At 44.9% G+C, this 21,864-nt stretch overlaps 1 protein-coding gene across 1 annotated transcript in view; it reads right to left on the bottom strand.

Moving 5' to 3' along the window:
- Positions 1-1,120: 1,120 nt before the first annotated feature.
- The window catches only part of kcnh2b (potassium voltage-gated channel, subfamily H (eag-related), member 2b), a 339,169-nt gene continuing 318,425 nt past the window's right edge, over positions 1,121-21,864 (bottom strand). The window contains exons 14-22 of the mRNA XM_072451211.1: positions 17,707-17,959; positions 13,341-13,534; positions 12,219-12,321; positions 10,944-11,098; positions 10,008-10,140; positions 5,579-5,768; positions 2,919-3,024; positions 2,447-2,527; positions 1,121-2,297 (exon numbers count right to left, since the gene is read on the bottom strand). Coding sequence (XP_072307312.1) covers positions 2,013-2,297; positions 2,447-2,527; positions 2,919-3,024; positions 5,579-5,768; positions 10,008-10,140; positions 10,944-11,098; positions 12,219-12,321; positions 13,341-13,534; positions 17,707-17,959 — 1,500 coding nt within the window. The 3' untranslated portion in view covers positions 1,121-2,012. The remainder of the gene's footprint in view (positions 2,298-2,446; positions 2,528-2,918; positions 3,025-5,578; positions 5,769-10,007; positions 10,141-10,943; positions 11,099-12,218; positions 12,322-13,340; positions 13,535-17,706; positions 17,960-21,864) is intronic.

The raw sequence follows: 21,864 nt of genomic DNA, 5'->3' as shown, positions 1-21,864 counted from the left end.
CATGCAACCTGGCCAGCCAGATGAATTCATGTTCACAAACTCAGGAGAATCCCCCCGGGCCCTCACCGGCCCCTCACCGGCCCCTCACTGTTGTGATCACACAGCTTGTGGTTTTGGCCGAAGCCAAAGGTGAAGCACCCAAATAAATCAAAAGAAACAAGACAATGGCAACAAACCAACAGTTTTTTGTTTTTTTTACGTGCACATGAAGGCACTTTGAAAGATTTCTGTGCTTTTTGTAAAGTGGGTTCAACAAAAGTTGGATTTCTGGGCTTGTTCTGTTGTCGTGACACTTCGACTCATCAGCTTCATGACCTTCTGTATTTCCCTTTCAGTGAAATGTGTAGAGGTCAATTTAGAGAATCTTATTCCAAAATAAGAATAATGATCCACGGGCGTCATAGATTAGAACTATAAGGAAACAACATGTCTTCAAAAACAAAAAGAGAAGTTTGGAACATTTGTTCGGCTTATTTTATGTGGTGATGATAATGCTAAATGCTGTAACTGCATCAAGACTGAAATATCACAACAGCAAGGCCGACATTTAGCATCCCCTTCTTAGAAAGACTGACGTTTTAAAATAAAATCATTATTTAGAAAAAACAAACAAAACTCACTCAAAATCAGATTAGTTGGGAAAAAACCTCTGGAGTAAAAAGGACTAATCTATCAGCAACATTTTCGACACATGATTCATTGTAATCTCATAGTAATTGGAAATAACATTTTTGTAGAAAACTGGTGTATGTGTCTTCCTGTTTTAATCCTACATTTTAAAGGGAATATATTATAAAGGAGAGTGTAGTATTTCTCTGTTCATGACCCAGGAGTTTCTGTGCGAGTGGCAGACGAGACTTCTTTGCCTCGGACTGAACGTGGAAAATGGCGCATTCGGCGGGTCCTCGTAAACTGGCAAACTTGTGTCGTACATCGTTTCACATGAAGGGCAGGGACATGGAGTACACAACGGGCAGGGTTAGGCAGGTGCACTTCAGTGGGAACTGATTCAAATCTCTACGGGGACCCACTGTGCTAGTCTAATACTTATCAGGGTACAGTGTAGTTGGTGTACGAGGCAATCTGCAGGTACCTGTTCAAATGAGCCGTATTGAGTGTAACTACGGCGATAGCGCTCTCTCCGCTAAAAACAAATGGACAGATGCAGTCTGAGGTAGCTTTAGAACAAGAGAAACAATTCAATTAGACATTTGATTTGGAAACGTTAGAGCAGGCCACGGTCCAGCTTCTATGACACAAAGGTTCTTCAAACATGTTCCACACAGAACGTTACAAAATATCTAGTTGTAAGTTTGCCAGTTTACTGAGCTGCCTGAGTTTGCCATGTGGTCTTCAGTCACCAGCAAAACAATGTTCAATGTTCATGAGCGGGTCATTGATATGTTCATAGAGAAAATTCATGGCTTTTACCCTCCAGTTGCCACCCCTGAGGTGCAAAGCAGCCAATCCAGTGTGTGCTCTTGAAAAGGGGGTGGGCTTTGTATTCGCGTCACCTCTTTGGGGCAGGAGTTCAGAAGGAAGGGACCAATGAGTGAAGAAGACAGCAAATCTTCTGTTAGGCCAGCTAACACATCTCCAACCACCAGTTTGTCATTTCTTGGGAAGCGCTGCGGACAAAAAGAATCTAGAATAATATCAACAGGATTCAGTGCAAGGTGAAACATGGCTACTTGTTTGAGAGTTCCATTGTCTGTTGCTTGTCTTCCAGCTGTGGATACAGCAGTAAAGGGATTGTTGGAGCACACAGTCTGTGAGCAGGTCAGTACAGTTAGAGAGGATTTGGTTTAAACTTGTACCATGGAGGAGTTCAGAGCTCCTCTGCTCTGGAGCAGAAGCAGCTGTTCTAGTGGCTTCTCTTGTAGTGTTACGTGAGTCTGAAGTGTGCCCCGTGTGCCAGTGGATACAGTGTGTGCCTCCTGTGTTCGGGGTAGCGCTGGGCAAAAAGCTCTCCTCCACCGCCCAGCACCCTGACCCTGAGCACCCCAGAAACCTTAGCTGCCTCCTGGGTCTGAGCAGTGTCTCTGAGGGGTCCTTGAGTCCAGAGGGTTCTGTGGCTCCTGAAGGGACAGTCTGCGTTGGCCCTCTGTGTCCATGGAGACACACACGTCTGGAGTGAGCGACGCACCCACACTGCTCTGCTCTGGACCCACCACCCTGGCCCCGTGGCCCTGTTCCAGCGGCAGCTCCAGCCCATCCAGTCCTGAGGGGTGATAGCTCAGCACAGCACCCTCATGTGGCCTGGAGGTCAACTCTTCAAAGTCCTGCGTCTCCAGAATCTACACGCAAAAAAGTAAAATACTTTCAATTTCAACTGACGATAACTTGACTGCATGTGGCATGTAGGAGTGTGAAATGGTCCTCTGATACTGACAATATTCCACATTTGTATAAAAAGTGCTGAGGACTGGTGCTGTGTGTCTCTTGCCTGTGACAGTGAGCAAAGATTGTCTGTTTCCAGAGGGGCCGCTGCTCTGTCCCCCGGACCAGGACCTGGGTACGGGGACACCTGAGGGCAACACACAAAACCACTCAGCAAGTACACATTTTTTACACACATATTGTGCATGTCCCTTGCACAATAAAAAAAAAAAATCCAATGGCTCCTTAAAGAGCACTTGACTTCCAGATTTCTTTTTGGACAGTTTTGTGGAATAATTACACAGCTGTGTTATTTTTATCTTTTGCCGCTTTGTCCAGTGTAGATGAGACACAAATTCATGCATGTGCAGACGTTTATCGGAGCTATAAACCAGTTGAGTTTGAAAGTTAAGTTTTAATCGAAAAAATATATTGAAGTCTGAAATTAATTTGAAGAGAGACACAAAGCGTGGGACACTCCATGAGCCTGATGAATGTAAACGTGTTCAGGTTCAGGGAGCGTTGTGAGAGTGTGGTACCTGAGGAGGGGAGGACACTGCGCTGTAGGCCGGGGGCACCAGTGCCATCTGTCTCTGCAGCAGCTGCATGATGGCCCCGACATCTGCGGACATGCGACTCTCCAACCTGACCGCACAACACAGGGGAACATGCCTCAGGCTGCACACTTTAGTCAAGACAGTCAAGCTTCACACATTATTCTAACCAGATGTTGAGATGTAGGTTGAGAGAGTTCACAAAACTCCAAATGTCTGTGTCTAACTTTGTTTTGCTTATATTGCATTTCTCCTTTAACAATTACCTTCCCCTGGCAGTCAGCCATGTCTTACATCTTATTAATATCTTGCCTTTTGTCAGACAATATAAATAAATGCTTGTGTTTGTAAGAGAACGGCTAATAGGCTCTGACTCAGCGAAAACACCAGTAGTGTGCGGTGACTTTTATGGATGGGATTAAGACTCGGGTCGTTCAATATTTGGTAAACAACATTTGCACACAAAAAAAAATCAAAATGCATAAAAAAGGTCAGTCTCAAACCCCAATCTCCAACAATGCCTATTGATGCCATCAAGCTGGCTTCATCTCTAGAATCCCCAGGAACCTCTGCCAGGATCCTGTTTGTGGACTTCTGCTCTGCATTCAACACCATCCTCCTGCTCTGCTCCAGGACAAGCTCTCCCAGCTCAACGTGCCTGACTCCACCTGCAGGGGGAGCACTGACTCCACCTGCAGGGGGAGCACTGACTCCACCTGCAGGGGGAGCACTGACTTCCTGACGGATCAGAGGCAGTGCGTGCAGCTGGGGAAGAATGTCTCAGACACTCGGACTATCAGCACAGGAGCTCCACAGGACTGTGTACTTTCTCCCCTGCTCTTCTCCCTGTACACAAACTGCTGCACCTCCATCCATGACTCCATAAAACTGATTAAGTTTGCGGACGACACCACCCTCATCACCATGACGACACCAGCCTCATCGGACTTATCTCGGATAGGAATGAGTCTGTCTACAGGTGATCGTGGAGGCAGGCTAGTCACAGCTCCCCAGCCTCCCCTCATTATCACAGACTCCCCAATCACAAACTTGGTCTCCTTCTGCTTCCTCAGCACCACCATCACCAGGACCTCAAGTGGGGGCTCATCATCAGCTCCCTCATCATGAAGGCCCAGCAGAGGATGTACTTCCTGCAGCAGCTGAGGAAAGCCAAGCTGCGTGCGGAGATGATGGTGCAGTTCTACACGGCCATCATTGAGTCCATCCTCACCTCCTCCATCACCTCCTCCATCACCTCCTCCATCACCGTGTGGTACGCTGGAGCCACAGCCAGGGACAAACAGAGACTACAGCGCATTGTGCGCTCTGCTGAGAAGGTGATTGGCTGCAGACTTTCATCTCGGATCACAGCTGACCCTTCTCACCCTGGAAACGGACTATTTGAGCGAGTGGCTCAAATAGGCCTCCTGCCTGAGGGGAGTGCCCTCAGGCAGGAGGCCACTCCCCTCAGGCAGGAGGCCACTCCCTTCAGGCAGGAGGCCACTCCCCTCAGGTAGGAGTCTACAGTCCATCCGGACCAGAATCTCCCGCCACAAGAACAGTTTCTTTCCCTCTGCTGTTGGACTCATGAACACTTAACACTTGCCACTTTAACAATTATTCATCCAATAACCATTAATTTCACTGCTTATTTCTTGCACAAGTCTGACCAACTGTAAACTGTGTATTATTGTAACATTTTATGCATGCCCTTTTTTTGTGCTACTATCATTATTCATTGTTGTGTTGCACAAGTTTTTAATTTGTGAATTCTGTTCTCTAACAATAAAACCCTTTCTGATTCTGAATCTACTGAACTAAACCTCCTGACTTGTTTAACTCTCTGAATGGATTAAATAGTCTCTCACTTCACCAATCAATTCATTACTCAAATTAGTGCTCTATGTATTAAATGATTACCTGTATTTCTAACTAATCATTACAAACGTGAACAGAGCCTTAGCTGCAAACACAGACTTGCCTCTAAAAGCTAGTTTTTAAGTCCGTATGCACATGCTCAGTTAGAGCAGAACATGTGAACATTCTTGAGTCCCACACAGGTTTATTCAGCCTGGTTTGAGCATAGATCATGGGTTTGAGGCTGTGTGGTCCTCAGAGCACATGTGCAGAGCTCTAACAGAAGCTGCTTTGAGCTCTGGTTCTAAAAGCTCCTGTTAGAGAGCGGAGCATGAACGGGCCTCTGAACACAGACTGAGCCGCTGCAGGAGAAGAGGCTTATTTGGATATACTTCGGCACGATTTAAATATAGTTGTGACACTCAGATTTTGATGGTCAATCACTGATTGCCTTGTTTGCCCTGACCACACGCCACTCGAAAAAACCCTGAGAACTTTTACAGATGTATAGAGCAGGTATTTTATTCACAGCTCAAAAATAAGTACCACCAGAATTAAACCAGAACTAAAATCTAAAGTCGAAATTGTAAGTGCGAATACATGTTTTGTGCCACAGATGTGTCTACACAGTTTATTTACAATATACAGTTAAAGTAGTTAAAGTTTTTCTGTGTTTCACTGTTCAAGGAATGTTGATGTAAAAGTGATGTCAACAGATCAACGTTTAGATCTTATTGTCTGATTGGCCAACGTGAAGACATTTGGGGAGTGGTTCCAGGGGGCGGTACCTGTTGAGCTGCTTCTGGAGCTGGTCTAGCCGTGCGTCCAGCCGGCTCTTCTGCTGTGGGCTCAGGCTGTGCACAGGGGTGTGTGCCGGAGGAGGCGAGGCCAGGCTACAGCTGGGCACCTCCTGGTACTGACCCCCGGCCCGGCTCTCACCCCAGAAGCTGAAGATGTTAGACACTCCCGAGAAGGCTCCTGCCAGGGGAGAAGGCACCATATCAATTCAACCAACCATTTGATGAAGAACTACACCTTAAGTAGCCGTAATAAGCATGAACAAAGATTTAATTCATAATGAACAAAGTGTTTATTAGGGCTTAGGGTCATGGGTTGGGAGGAGTTAGGACAAGTTACTAATTAAATAGTTACTAAACCTGAATAATTCTTAATAAACTAATTGATCATTGTGAATTAAGTCTTTATTCATGCTTTATTAAAGGGAAAATATTATTCAAAATAAACTGTAATGATCGTTTAACCACCTTTTAATCATTAGTTTAGTCTAAGTCAGGGGTGGGCAATTATTTTCCTCCAAGGGCCATATTCGAATCCAGGCAAGTCATTGGTGTGAAAAAAATAAAAAAAATAAAATATCACTTTTCTGTCAAATATAGGCTATTGAATATATTATTTAAAGGTGGTATGGACGATTTTTTTCAGCACATTTTTTATCATATTTCCTCGTGGCGTGGATAAATCATTTGTCCTGCCACGTATCAATCATAATCAATCATAAAACGCACCTACCGCTCACCTGCAGCCGCGTCAGGCTCGTCCCCACGTTTCCGCGTGCCTAAGCGCATGGATCCATCATGATATAGTTCCCTCAGTGTACGGGGCAAAATGAAGACGGAGAAAGACAGTTCGAGCTGACGCAGAAGTGGACAGAAATCTATGGGAGACGAGAGATGCGCTCCGTTGCGCTAATAAACAAACGCACATGTGTGTTGTATCAGTCCGCACGGGGGAGTGCACATGTGCACTTCCGCCTGCGTTCTCAAATTGCCGAAAAATCGCCCATACCGCCTTTAATTTATTTCACATCATCTTTATTAAGGATACAGACAACAGCAAACAGATGCCTAAGGGCAAAAAAATTAAAAATAAAAATAATATTACTTGGCATGTTTGGCGGGCCGGATTATAAAGACAAACGGGCCGTATGTGGCCCGCGGGCCGTAGTTTGCCCACCCCTGATCTAGCTCTTTAGCAAATTTCCCAGCATCAATCCTTTTGCTATTTAGGTCAGCCCTAATCAGCAGTAGTAGAAATTGTTTATTTCCTCCCAATGAACAATTCAAAAAATAACAACACTCTGACAATGATGAATCAAGAACATTTAATTTATTTCAGTAATCAATAGTAAAAAATATGAAATAACTGTATATTAATATTAAATCTGAAGGTGCTGATCTGAATCTCTAGTATTTACACTGCCCCTGTGCTTGTCCCAAGGAAGGAGTTTCGACCTGAAGCTGCTCCGAATTTGTTCTTCTGGATGAAGGTCAAAATGTCTCAGCTGGACAATGTGCTGCCTGGTTGGTTGGTGGATTGATTGTTAAAAGAGTTAGTTGGTTAGTTGGTATTTTCTTTTAATTTCCCCAAAGTTATGTCACGTACACAACCCAAGTAACTTGGCGTTATGCTCCCTCTTGGCAGCCCACGACCCCGTTCAAAGTAGGGGGCTTGTTCCACTGCCGAGAGCCTATTCCATCGCTCCCCGACAATTGTGTTCACATGTTAAATTCCAACATCACTTTCTCCCTCTGCTCAGCCTTGTACAGCATGAAGGCGTTTGGAGGTTTCTTCATGTATGGCTGAGCATCTTTCCTTCTCACCCTAGAAATGGAACGTGGTGTTTGCTGATCCTTTCCAGGCGCCAGTCTGCAGTCAGGTGGGCTGTCTTGAGGGGGACAGTCGTCCTTCCTTGGTGCAGGTCCATGTGAACGTGAAGGTGGTGTTTGTACTGACAGTGCCGTCCATCATGGCTTCTATGCCGGCTAGCATAGCGTCTTCATCCCATGCCTCCGTAGTACTAGAGCCGTCCAAGAAGACTTCAATGCTGCCAGCCACAGCCTGTACATCCAATGCATCCATAGTATAACAGCAAACCAACATGGCAGACATCAGACAGGTGAATCTCCACTGAACTCAGCACCAGAATGAGAGGCCTTATATAGGGGCGGAGCATATTGGGCTTTATGACATCATAGTTACATGGCCAATCAGAGTGTGAGAAAGAAACAGACAACAGTCCATATATGGTCAAGACAAGGTTCAGACCAAGTCCACCACAGGTAAGCGCTGTAAAACTACGGATTTGGGTTTTACACAACAAAAGTACTGTAAAACTACGGATTTGGGTTTCACGCAGCAAAAGCACTGTAAAACTATGGATTTGGGGTTTATACAACAGAAGCACTGTAAACTGCAGATTCAGGTTCCACGCAGCAAAAGTACTGTAAAACTATGGATTTGGGTTTTATACAACAAAAGCACTGTAAAACTACGGATTTGGGTTTTATACAACAAAAGCACTGTAAAACTACGGATTTGGGTTTCACGCAGCAAAAGTACTGTAAAACTATGGATTTGGGTTTTATACAACAAAAGCACTGTAAAACTACGGATTTGGGTTTTATACAACAAAAGCACTGTAAAACTACGGATTTGGGTTTCACGCAGCAAAAGTACTGTAAAACTACGGATTTGGGTTTTATACAACAAAAGCACTGTAAAACTACGGATTGGGGTTTTACACAAGAAAAGCACTGTAAAACTACGGATTTGGGTTTCACTCAGCAAAAGCACTGTAAAACTATATATTTGAGTTTTATACAACAAAAGTGGTGTAAAACTGCGGATTTTGGGTTTTACACAACAAAAGCACTGTAAAACTACAGATTTGGGTTTTATACAACAAAAGCACTTTTAAACAACTGATTTCTTCCATTTTCTTCCATTCCTGCCAGGATATCAGCTTTGTGTTCATCTAAACAAGTCCAGGGTTCACACTGAGTGAGTATAAAAACATTAAGAAACTATGTTACTTAATGTATTATATATACTGTGTTAGGCTATAGAGCAGGGGTGAGCAATTATTTTCCAGGCAAGTAACGGAGGGCCGGCCCGCGATCATTGGTGTGAAAAAAAATTATATATATATATATAAAATATCAAATAAAATATCACTTTTCTCAAATATAGGCTATTGAATCTATTATTTAATTAATTTCATGTCATCTTTATTAAGGATACAAGTGCAGATGTTGTAGAGAGTTAAAACATAGAAACTAAAATCTTTCTTGGGTCCAGATTAAAACATGTCGAGGGCCACATCTTGCCCCTGGAGCCAAGATTTGTTTTTGTTTTTTTTACTTGGCATGTTTGGCGGACCGGATTATAAAGACAAACGGGCCGTATGTGGCCCGCGGGCCGTAGTTTGCCCACGTCTGGTCTAAATTGTATTCTTGTTGTGAATGATTCCTGCATCTTTGAGTTAATCCTGTATTGTCCTGTTACTGAGGCTCAAATAATTCCTGTTTTCACCTACCCCCTATCCCCTCCCACATCCCTGTAATTAGCTGTGATTATCTGAAAAATTAAGTGTCCGAGAGATACATGCAGGGTTTTAGAAGGTCCCGTATCCATGTATGAAAAATAAAAATATGTAAATGACATTTCGCTGCTTGTTACAGCGAAATGTCACGGGGGCAACTTGAACAGGAAGTCAGTGTTTCTATTGCTAAGCCGCTTGAGATCAACAGTGCAGTTTACAATGAACAAGAGATAATGTATTGTGATCTATTATGTTACACTGTAGTTCAATACTAAGTGCCAGAGGAAAAAAATTGTCTCTTTGTTACCAGATGACTGCATTTTTTAACCTTGTTTTTCTGCATCAAAACCAGGGGTAAATCAACTTGCATGTTTTGTGCATAATGCATTTGACGTTCTCCAAATGCAACACATTACATGAAGAGACAGTAAAATAAAATGAAATCAATGCAGAAAAAGCTGGGGATCGTTTACTCTTGCTCCAGCCACGTCTCAAGTGGAATTCTACGTTTGTTGCCACAAACATAGAATTCCTGACCATCTTTTGTGATTGTTCTCGTGATTTATAGTAGAAGTCAGGAACAATTTATAATTTATTCATGAAGAAAACATTTGTTATGTCTGAGTGACATCAGTTGCTCACACAGCAGAGTTCTGCCCCATGATGCGGAGCCAGGTTGATTATGGAAATGCACTCCATTAAAGGTGCATTTCAAATCGGTCTAAAGTAAACCAGTCTGGGGCACCAGGGCCAGTCGAAGGTCTATAGAGCACCTTTAAGTATATTTATCACCACACTTATATTGCAGTGACTATTTGTCCTTTAGTATCTGCACTCACAGTAAGTGTTGCAGTACAAAGCAGCGCCGGTCTGACCTGACAGAGCGTTGCAGGTGTTCCCAGTCTTGGGGCCTCCTTCAGGCTCACTGTTCTCTCTGATGTTCAGAGCTTTGGCTGGAGGGTCTCCCAGAGCTGGAGGAGCCTGACCTGTCACCACCGACTCGTCCCCCTGGAATCACACACAGAGGCCAGCATCAGCAACCCTCACCTCGTCCTGCCCCGTCTCCTTGCCACATGTGCTGGTAGTCTGACCCACAGATTTAAGATGGCCAGACAAAGGCGCAGATCCAAAATAAAATAGCTGAATGGATCCTGGTCGGGCCTTACTTGGATGTAATAAGACATGATGAAGTAATGACTCATGTTGGCCCTGAATTCTCATAGTATTTGAACCTTTACTCATAAAAGCTCTATGTTTACTGCCTTTTGAAGGAAAAATGCCAAATAGTAACTAGAAAAGCTGGATCGGTCCAGCCGTAGGCCAGAACGGCTAGAGCCCCAAATGTTTGCCTGACCAAATCTTAATCAATCAAAAACAGTATTTCAAGAATTGTCGTGTGATCCCTCATTCGTCCAGGAGTGTTCCATTGTAGAAAACGATTCAGCTGTAGTCATCTGGAAACGTTTCGACTCTCATCCAAGAGTCATAAACTAGCCTCTTGTTTACTATCAGTCCTAACGCTGACCCATTAAAGGACTGATAGTAAACAAGAGGCTAGCTTGATAGAAAACAAAGAGGTGTAAGTTTCGGTTGAAACCAACAACTTTTTTTCATCAGAAGGGCCCGCCCGGTGGGCAGGGCTTACCACAGAATAGGATAAATATCTGAGTTCCCGGCCTAAATTTGCTTATTGACAATGACTCTTGGATGAGAGTCAAACGTTTCATTAAAAAAAAAAAAAAAGGAGTCCAGATGACGACAACTGAATCTTTTTCTACAATATTTCAATAATTGTTTCTATGTAGTGCTACCTCATCTCCACTGGAGTGAGAGGACATGGAGCTGCGCGGGGCCCTCCACTCTCGTGCCTGGGGGACCTCCTCTGTGGTCTGGCAGTTGGACGTGTCCCTCTGTCTCCTCCTGATGGCCTTGTTGGACTTTTTAATTTCTCCGGCGTCTTCTTCATCTGCACACATGAGCGTTGTATAAGTGAGGACGGTCGCACACACAGCACTTCAAAACAACCCGGACTACACTGGCACTGAACCCAGAACTGTTCTGCCCCACCCACTTTGGCCTTTTTTTGCCAAGGATCAGGACTTCCATCGTAATCGCACTTCCGGCTAAGCAGGAACTCTCTTCAATTGAAGGTCCCATATCATGCTGCAAAATCAACTTTTCAGAGCTCTTAACCTTCTTACAGTGCTATTGGTGCCTCATATATGTGCCCAAAGTGTTTTTTTGATTGATTCCTGCAGTCTTTAGCTAGAGAACAGTCTCTCTCCTTCTCCTCGGATGAGCAGACGAACGGGGGCTACCCAGCATGCAGCACGCTGTTTCAGCCCATCCTCCAGGACACACTGTACCTGTAACATGCCCACCTCCGGGACCTGGACACTGATGGTGGTCGAGAAGGGCCAGGAGAATAAAGAAGATCCTGGGCTGGCGGTGGGGCTGGAGATCAGCTGGGTGAGAGGGGTTTAAATGAGATGAGCTGGGCTTTGATTGGCTGCTGGGAGGTGCACAGTAAGCTGTGACCTGCCCCGGTGACGAGGCAAGGGGATGAATGAGTGATGAAGCCTGAGGTAGTCTCGGCTTGATGTTTTGCCTGGGCTCCATAAGTCCAGGAAGACATAGCTCCATTTGGCTCATGGAGGCTGCGCCCTGAACCAGCCCAATACATAAACCTGCTCTCTACACCTTTTCAACTGAATCAGAGTTTGATTGTGCCTTCACATTTACCCAAATGAACTGAACTATCCCGGCAAATGGATCCAAACAAAAGTCATATATTTTTAAACAGAGAAAACGTGTGTTTTGCTTTTTTTGCTTTTTATTCTATAAGATATATTTTATGTTTGCATTTTTCCCTATGTGGAGGGGAAAATAATAAAGACTGTTTTACACTAAGTACTTTTGACCCTGAGTAATCATGTTGGATGACTCTTATATTTGATAAAATATACTGGTTAAGTAAGTATTACATTCAACAATATTCTACTTTGTACTTTTGAAAAAGGAAAAGTAATGTTTCCTGTTTATTTTGAATCATGTAACATCAGCAGCAGCCTCTCGCAGCACAGCACCTTTCTCTGTGCGCCGTCTGAAGGATAACTTGCGTCTCCGGAGTTTGTTGAAGCCTCCAGAGATGGACTCGTCGCTGCTGGGGGAGCCCGGGATCATGTTGGTCTGAAAGAACACGGATATTAATGAAGCAAAGGTATGAATGTCTTGGTTTGAAGGACTGGAAGGTTTTGAAGTTTTTAAGGCAATGGCTGGAACAACACAGTCATTGAATCCACTCACATTCACACATTTCTCCGGGACATTTCTCTCTGACAGAGACATAAAGAGCCTCAAAGAAGGACCTACTCACACCAGACTTTACAATCACAGACCCAGCTAGATTTTGACCGATCGTACAGAAGGGTTTGTCTGAGGCTTGGCCTGATTTATTCAAGTTTTAACTTAAGTTTTTCAGTTTGCTCAAATTCTTTGTCGTTGTATCTGATATGAAAGCAAGAAATGTAAACCCGAAATGTAAACTTATGACCCAAATATGTGCGATGTTGGTCATTAGATTATAAAAAGCCTTATTTGTATACGAAAACATTACATGATGAACAACTTCATCATGTAATGTTCAACTTCCTCGTGTCCGTCTGTCCGTCTGTGAGAGTCGGATCTCTCCTTCACTGGAACTCCTCCAGGTTTCTACGCTTTTTTCCCAAAGAGGTTTTTTTTTGTAGTTTTTCCTGGCCGAGAAGGAGAGTCTAAGGACAGAGGACCCTGGGACATCGTCCCTCGCCACCACAGACATTGTCTGACTCCATCGCCACCACAGACATTGTTGATTCATTTCTCCCTGTGGCCCTCAGAGGCAACTGTTGTTGTGATTTTGGGCCTTACAAAAATAAATTGATTTGAATTGATTTGATTTGAACTTGTAGTGTATTTTTTCCTTACATTTGTAATGAAATTTCACATTTATAGTTCTAAATTCAAAAGTTTTCCTATTTTTGTGTTTCACCGTATTTGATATATTATTAGTTTCTTTGGTTTATGTTAAAGAGCAGACACACGCCGTGAACACACAGGATTGTAGCCATGGGTCTTACTTGATGACATGCACTACCTTCTCTGTCTTTTCTTCATGTACACACATCGTTCAGAAATGATATCAAAGGATTCTGTTGCTGGAGACTCACATCTCTGAGGTTGAAGGTGATCTCCAGGTTGTTCCAGAAGTGGTCTCCAAACTCCGGGTACATGTCCAGCACCTCCATGATGTCCTCCCTCAGGATCTTGTGCAGGTCACAGTAGGTCAGGGCCCGCACGTCGGCGTTGGACTTCCCCGGCCGCGAGTACAGGTTTATGGGCTCGCCAAAAATGTCGTTCTTCCCTGAATCAGAGAATATATGTTTTATAGGGCGTGTCCCTCTGTCAGGGGGAGACCATGCTCTTATAAGTCACAACTGAATATATCCAATCACAGCTCAGGGTTTACCATTAGGTTTCCATGGGAATGATTAGAAATGTATTGAAATGTGTGCTTCCCAGTGGTGGAGTGGTTAAGACAGTATCATTTATGCCAGGGTCCTTGTGCAGCCGGCCGCAGTGTTGTGAGTTCAAATCCTATTTGAACTCACAACACTGCGACTATTTGCTGCATGTCCTCCCTTCTCTCGCAGCTCCATTTCACGCTCAGCGGTCCTGTCTAATGAAGCCTACTTACCAAAACATACTTAAAAATATAAATGTATCGAAATGAAGGGAATTGACACTTTTAAAGTTGTCTCTTATTGTTAATTAGTGTTTTCACAGCTGAGACAGCACCAAAAAGTAGTCCTCGCCAGATGTGACTTCATGAGGAGGAAGTTTTAGGCATCCAGGCCAACACACACGTCATTTACAGACGACGCATGGTGTTAGGTGTCTCTCAAACTGATCCGTCACTTATGAGCACAAATATCACAAATATTTCTTTAGAATTACACACAATTTACATCAAACCATAAACCGCTGTAGACCAAAGTGAAACAGTGAAGTCATTGAGAGCGGACGAGGTTCAGACGCTCCTGTTTTTGATCGCTCCACACGGCTAATGCGACGAGGCAAATATTGTATTGTGCGCTGACTCTTATGGATGGGCAAGCAGACTTGGGGTGTTCATCAATATTTGTGGAAAACGTTTGCTCTCAAAAGAGCAAAAAAAATTATATAACAAAAAAATGTACATGCAAAAGCTAATCTGGAACTCAGGTCTCCCACATGAAGGGCGAAGTACTTTACCTGTTTAAAACGCTGAATGGATTCAATCGTCTCACTTCACTGATCCATTCATTACACAATTAGCACTACTTTATAGTAAGACTTGTTTGACGACTAAAAGACACTGTGACTTCAGCCAAGCTTCAGCAGCAGAAGTGAGAGGAAAACTGGCTTATTTGGATATACAAAACAATATAAATATAGATTTTTAAAGATTTTATTGGTCAATCACAGTTTGCCTTGATTGTCCTGACCACACGCCACTTATTGTATTATTAATTTGTTAAAATAAGTAAGGTATGGTTCTATAAAATGTCAGTGAGCAACATTTTGTACACACACACAAAAAAATTGAAAATGAGGTTTAATGAACTTTAAATCACACAAATCCTCAATTTTAAAGGAACATTTTCTCTTTTCATCCCTGCAGCTCTGGTGTTCTCTGAAGTTCCACTGCATTTCACAATTATTATTTGTCTTATTTAGGGCTTTCTTGGACAGGTAACAAGCAAAGCAAGGACACAGGAACAGTTTTCACTGCTCAGACTGGCAACCTTCCTGTTATAAGACAACCACTCGACCAGCTGAGCAACAGGCCTGAGTTCATATCTCATAATAGATAAACATGACACATACTTTGGACACTTTTGTATGAGAGTATATTTCTGACCAGGAGATGGTGTTGCTGACTAAACCACATGGTCTGGATGATCAAACCCTGATTATTTAACCTTTACAATTATTAGAGTTGAATAAATAAATCTTAACATTTTTGGACAGAGTGAAAGAAGGGAAGAGGAAAACAGATAAAAGGAGTGGATTTTTGCATCATTTATTCCCTTTTGTCCACCAGCTGCAGCTTTGAAAAAGGAATTGTCAAAATCCATCAAATGCTCAATCTATTGTTTGTCAGTCCATTCCTCCACAAATAATAATCATTTAAAAAAAAGTCTCAGCTTCACAAAAAGCCCAGACATTTGCTCTGTACTCCAAAGGTTCATTTTTGTCAGACAGAATGAATAAAAAATCATCGCGTTAAGAAAAAGAAGGAGAATGTTTCTCTTTGAATGAATGGGTTCTTTCTGGCAGCTTTAAGACTCCTTATGATTTCATGTGATTCTAATCCTTCAGCCTGACGCTACGTACACACCGCAGACGCCTAAACGCGCCCGACGCAGAATTTGAGCGCGTGTACATTTGAAAGATTTACGCACCGGACGTGCGCTATCGACGCCCCGGCCACTGTACACAGGCGCGCGTACGGCGCACTCGAGCTGTCTGCGCACATGCGCAGTAGAGGTGTTGTCGCATGAGCAGTGGAGTTGTTGTCGTGGCCTTTCATTGTGTAAAATGGCGGATATCGAGAGTGTTGTTTTCGCGTTTTTGGTTTGTTTCTGTCTCTGTATTCCACCGTGAATACATGGTACAGCTCCTTTCTCCCACACATGGCCACAATCAGTCTTTCGTCTGCCATTGTTGACGAGCAAGGAAAAAGTGGCGCTTCTTGGGGAATTCCACGGGGAATACCGGAAATGCGAGGGGAAATACGTACGTACGTCACTGGAGCGTCAGCTCTGATTGGCTGCTGCTGCGGCTGCTACGCTTCTGCTGCCAGAGACCTCAACATTATCTGAACGCATCGCGTAAGCCGCATCGGCCTCATCGGCCGGCTCATTGGCGCGCTCAAAGCGTCGAGAGCGTAAGAAAACGCACCAATCGCGCCGCAAAAACGAAGAAATGGCGCCGTGGATAACGCACTACGTGCTCGACGCGCGTTTACTATAGACTTTGAATGTAAACTGGACGCTTCGGCCGCGGCGGTGTGGAAGCCGCTTGAGAGTTCCTCACCCATTATTGGCTCGAGCCTTCCAGAATGGAATGGATCGAGACATTGTTCTTGCCATAGTTTCTTATTATTATTATAGTTTTTCATGGTAAAATTTTGCCACAACTCTGGCATTTTTGACCCCCTGAACATTGATGAATCTCCCACACGGGGGCATAGACGCGATCGGCTCGACCCGAACTCCAATAAAATGGTGGTTGCGAGAACGCCCGTAGCAACAGTGCCGACTAGTTCAAAAAAGAATAAACATGAAACTCTTAATCTTTGGCCGAGGCACATGAGACTTGGGACAGTGATAGAGCTACCTTTGACCTCTGACCTTTGAGGAGTAAAACGCACCTGGCAGCATCTCTCTATGATAAACAGGAAGTCAGCCATGTTGAATCAAAGTGGCACCGCCACGCTTGACTTTTTTTTTTCAAAATCGTACTTGTCCTAGGTTTTTTGTCCGATCGAGCTCAAAACAACACTTTTTGCATCTAAAGACATTGAAATTTAATAAATATGCAAAAGAATGTTGATATTCTTTACGGTCTCTGCGTAACACGCCCTCAAAAAAGGCTTAATTTTCAGTGTTTTCAAGGACAAGTCAGGCCTATTGGAAATGATCTGCGGAGCTCATATTTCACTCACTAATGCGTTTTTATGATCTGATTGGAAATAAATACCCATGTAACAAATTTACTCTATAGCGCCCCCTACCCATTGTGTGAAAACCTGATTTGTTTGAAACTCATGGTTTATATTCTCCTCGAGACGCCATGAAAAAAGTGCATTGCAGATATTGTGTATTTTCACAATTGGCGCAGCAGAGGCGCAATGAATGCCTTCACTTCCTCTTCCGCTTTTATTTTGATGGGACATTTCCTCTCGTGCCGCATCAGAATTATTATTCTTTAGACTTTATTCTTTAGGCTTTATTCTTTAGACGTTATTCTTTCTGCCACAACTCGAGTATTTTTGACCCCCTGAACATAAATGAAAAGTCGCGGGTCACCGAGGCTCTCTCTCTTTCTCCCTGCTCAGGTCTGCGTTCAGAACAATCTTGCAATTTGTCAGGACAAACTACCATTTGAATCGCAAACTACGCAATCATCAACGGTGAATTACTGAGCTTCGTTTGGTATGCCGCAAAACGCAGCAGGAAACATGGTCGCGCGGGAGGCAAGAGCCATCATCGCCGCGGCTTTTATTATTATTATTATTGACAAAATTCATTTTACATTTATGACATAACACAAACAGTTAAAGGAACTCCAAAAGAGGTGACTAATTGTTTCCGGGTATTTTTTACAAAAAGTGCAGTTGGGGTCAATTGTTTTGATATATCGTAGCATAAATTGATCAGTGGGGTAAATTCCATGGATTAGTTTAAAAGAGAGATCTTTCATCTGATTGTTTTGTGTAAAGAATTTTGTCAATAATAATAATACAAAGAAATTGAAAAAGTTCCTCACCCAGAATGGCCACCACCACGTCGCCGCGCAGGATCTCGATGGAGCCGCGGGAGATGAAGTAGATCGCGGTGAGTACGTCGCCGGCGTGCACCAGCGTATCTCCGGGAGGCGCGTGCGTGGTCTTGAACTTCATGGCTAGCGCGCGCAGACAGCCCTTTGTGGAACCCTTAAAAGCCTTACAGTTCTGCAGAAGAGTCCTGTTGAGGTGGAGGCAGATGTCGGCCTGGAGACACTCGGGGAAGCCTTTGAGAACCTGCACGAGGAGCAAGCGGAGAGAGCAGCATGAGCGCGGAGCAGGAGTTAGCTCATAGCCAATCCCCACGTCAGCCAATTATTAATCAATCATTTGCCGTCCTAAAATGCACATAAACAGGAAGCACACAGAAAACCCTCAGAACTGAAGCCCAAACAAATAGAAGCACCATCTAACCACTAAGCCATGTGGTCAGAGTCCCAACACATTTGGCACAGTGTCAGTGAAGTCTCGAGTCCTTCACCTTCTGTTCGAAGCAGAACTGCACATAGAATGATACGCAGGTTAGACTTTATATCCACATGATATTTGTACTTTTTAGCATATTTTTATCAGCCTTAAATCAACAGCAAAGGCTTTACATATCAGTCCAAAAATACAGCATTTGGCTTTACATATCAGTCCAAAAATACCAGCTGTTCCACATACACCTTCACTAGCCCAATTCAGATCATTTCATTGCTCATTTGGCCTTCATAATATGGCAAAGCAACTGTCAAAGGGTTATTTAAAAAGCATGAATCACACATGATCCAGTACCTTAAGAGCAGACAAGGACAGTGAAGTATTTGTGCAGCGCATGTATTCTTTCCTTTGTTGTTGTTGTTGTTGTTGTTGTTGTTGTTTTATGGCGGTTGGCATCAGAGTGTTGCATTACCGCCAGACTTTATTCCTCAGACGTTTCGTAGTCCTCAGACTCTGTCGTAGTCCGTAAAAGTACTCCTCCCATTGCTTTGGCGTTACAAAGCCCATGAGGTCATGATATGTCTTTGTGACTAGAATAGTTGTTGTGTCAGAGACCAACCGGCCTTATTCCAGGGAGACTCCTCCTCACCCTCCTCGCCCCCTTTGACGCTCGGTTAGAAGTCCTTCTTCCATCACTTTGGCGTTTCTAGGCCCACGAAGTCCAAGCGCGTTAGGACATCCTCTTGCTCCTCATCCTCGGCTCAGTCTCCAACACCCCCCACCTCTATAAACGTTTACCCAGCCCTGTGCTACATAAGTAAGCAACCACAGCCTGACACAAACCCTGTGACTGGATCGCCAGAACGTTCCGCAGATTGAACTCCCGCCCATTATTCCGAAACCACAAGGCCAACCCGGCCCTTTCCCTATCATAAGCCTCACAGCAAATCAGCACATGCTCGACAGTCTCTGGCACCTGACAGTGACCACACAGACCGGTCGGATGTTTGCCTATCCTACTCAGTGACCAATTGAGTCCAGTATGGCCAATCCTCATGCGGGCGAAGGCCCTTTCCTCCCACGCGTTCCTGCCAATAGACCCGCAAGGACCCACACTACCCTGTATGTGATAGAGATGCCGTCCAGTAACACAGTGGCTCCAAAATTCCTGCCAAAGGCCGACTTTGGCAGGAATTTTGTCCGTCCGTCTGTCCGTCTGTGAGAGTCGGATCTCTCCTTCACTGGAACTCCTCCAGGTTTCTACGCTTTTTTCCCAAAGAGGTTTTTTTTGTAGTTTTTCCTGGCCGAGAAGGAGAGTCTAAGGACAGAGGACCCTGGGACATCGTCCCTCGCCACCACAGACATTGTCTGACTTCATCGCCACCACAGACATTGTCTGACTCCATCGCCACCACAGACATTGTTGATTCATTTCTCCCTGTGGCCCTCAGAGGCAACTGTTGTTGTGATTTTGGGCCTTACAAAAATAAATTGATTTGATTTGATTTGATTTGATTTGATTTGATTTGACCACATGACTCTTGATAACGGGCTTGATTTCAGACTTGCCCAACTCAACCGCCACATCAATTGATGGCCGCCGAAGGGAACGTTTAGCCAGTGCATCAGCCATTTCGTTACCATCCACCCCCACATGCGCAGGGACCCAAATGAAGGAAACCCTCACATCCTTCCTGGACAGGGAGAGCATCAGACAGAAGATGCCATTCAACACATCCTGTCTGCAATCCGATTTCCCAGATTTAATGCTTTGCAATGCAGAAAGGCTGTCAGAGGCCACCACAATGCCGCAACACTGCAAAGCAGATTCCGCCCATTCCAACGCCAACCGTATCGCTATGAGTTCCGACGTGAAAACAGAAAGGAGATCTGTCAACCTCTTCTTGACCGCTAGCCCCAGGTCAGGCACAAAATAAGCGGCGCCAGTACGCCCACTCTCAGGAACCCTAGACCCGTCGGTATAAATAAACACATCACCTGAGTGCTTATCGATGATCGCTTGAACGGCAAACTGCGGTGCCCTCCCAGCGACTCCTCTAAGCTTGCCATGCAAGCTAACATCAACAGGAGCCGGGACAAACTTCCACGGAGCTATAGCAGACAAAGCCACCGACGGGCTCACACGCAGATCACCAACCCCCGCAAGCCGCGCCTTCGCATTTCCTACCTGGCTAAAAACCATACCGCCAGCCTCACTCTGCCCCCCATCAACCCTGAGAAAGTCCCTCACCGGGTGAGAGCTCGTATGACCTTGCACATTCACCCAGTAAGCCAACAGAAGTTCTAGCCTCCGGAGCCGTAACGGCAATTCCCCCAACTCAACCTGCAGCGCCGAGACAGGGGAGGTCCTAAAAGCCCTACAGCAGATGCGCAAGGCCTGGGCTTGCTCCACATCAAGCTTCTTTAAGTTAGTCTCAGCCGCAGACATGTAGGCTATACAGCCATAATCAATAGCCGCCCTCATGACGGCCCGATAAATACCCAGGAGCGACCTTCTGCTGGCCCCCCAGTCCTGGCCGGATAGACAACGAAGCAAGTTATTCACCCTTTTGCATTTACCACTGACCTCATCAATGTGCCGACGCCAACTAAGCCTCTCGTCAAAGGTGACCCCCAAGAACCTCACCTCCCTGACCTGTTCGAGCACCTGCCCATGCAGTCGAAGGGAGACGTCCCTATGCCCATTGAAGAAACAGATCACTTGAGACTTCCGTACGGACAGTTTAAACCCCCACTTCAGGGTCCACTGCTCCACCTGCTGTATTGCCCTTTGCAGTTTCGCCTCGTAAAACCGGAGATTCCTCCCTCTCACCCATAGAGCGCCATCGTCAGCATAAAGGCTCCTCCCAACAGACCCATCCACGTCGTCAAAGATGTCCTTAATCATAACATTGAACAAGATAGGGCTACACACACTCCCCTGCGGGATCCCATTCTCCACCCCATAGACCCCAGAGTAAGCAGCGCCCACTCTGGTTTGGATACGCCGGCCAGACAGAAAGCTCCGGACCCAGTTAAACAGTTTACCCTTCACACCACACTTCCGCAGCTTAATGAGGAGCCCATCCTTCCAAACCATATCGTACGCCTTCTCCACATCAAAGAGCACCGCAATAACCTTTTCTTTCTGAGCCCTGGCCAGCTGGATATCAGATTCCAAACACAACACGGAATCCATGGTGTTCCTGCCCCTACGGAAACCACTCTGGTGCGCAGGAAGCAAACCCCGACTCTCCAAGAAGTAATCCAACCGCTCGGTAACCATGCGCTCCATCGTTTTCCCGAGCTGCGACGTCAAGGCAATCGGCCTATAACTTGAAGGGTCAGACGCTGGCCTACCCGGCTTCAGAACCGGCACCACCGTAGAATGTTTCCACGCAGATGGAACACAACCTGAATCCCAAACACGGTTGAAAAGACCCAGGACTAGCCCAAGCGTGTCATCAGTCAAATGAGAGAGCATGTCATAGCACACCTCATCTCTACCCGGGGCTGTCTGTTTCGCCTTAGAAAGTGCTCTCCTTAGCTCAAACAAACTAAACGGAAGGTCAAGGTCATCTTGAGTCGAAGGCTGGTGCCCAATCAGCTCAGAATTCTGGGCCAAAGTACTCTCCCTGTAGTGCCTTTCCGCAGGTGAGAGATTGTCAGAGCTGTGCACCGACACAAAGGTGCTGGCCAACAGTTCAGCTTTGTCAACG

This window comes from Eucyclogobius newberryi, unplaced genomic scaffold (assembly GCF_026437365.1).
Source record: "Eucyclogobius newberryi isolate DKJ021-1_F unplaced genomic scaffold, fEucNew1.0.hap1 SCAF_18, whole genome shotgun sequence".
Taxonomy (NCBI): domain Eukaryota; kingdom Metazoa; phylum Chordata; class Actinopteri; order Gobiiformes; family Gobiidae; genus Eucyclogobius; species Eucyclogobius newberryi.
Note: the sequence above shows the minus strand (reverse complement) of the source record. Positions and strands in the feature narration are given on the sequence as shown.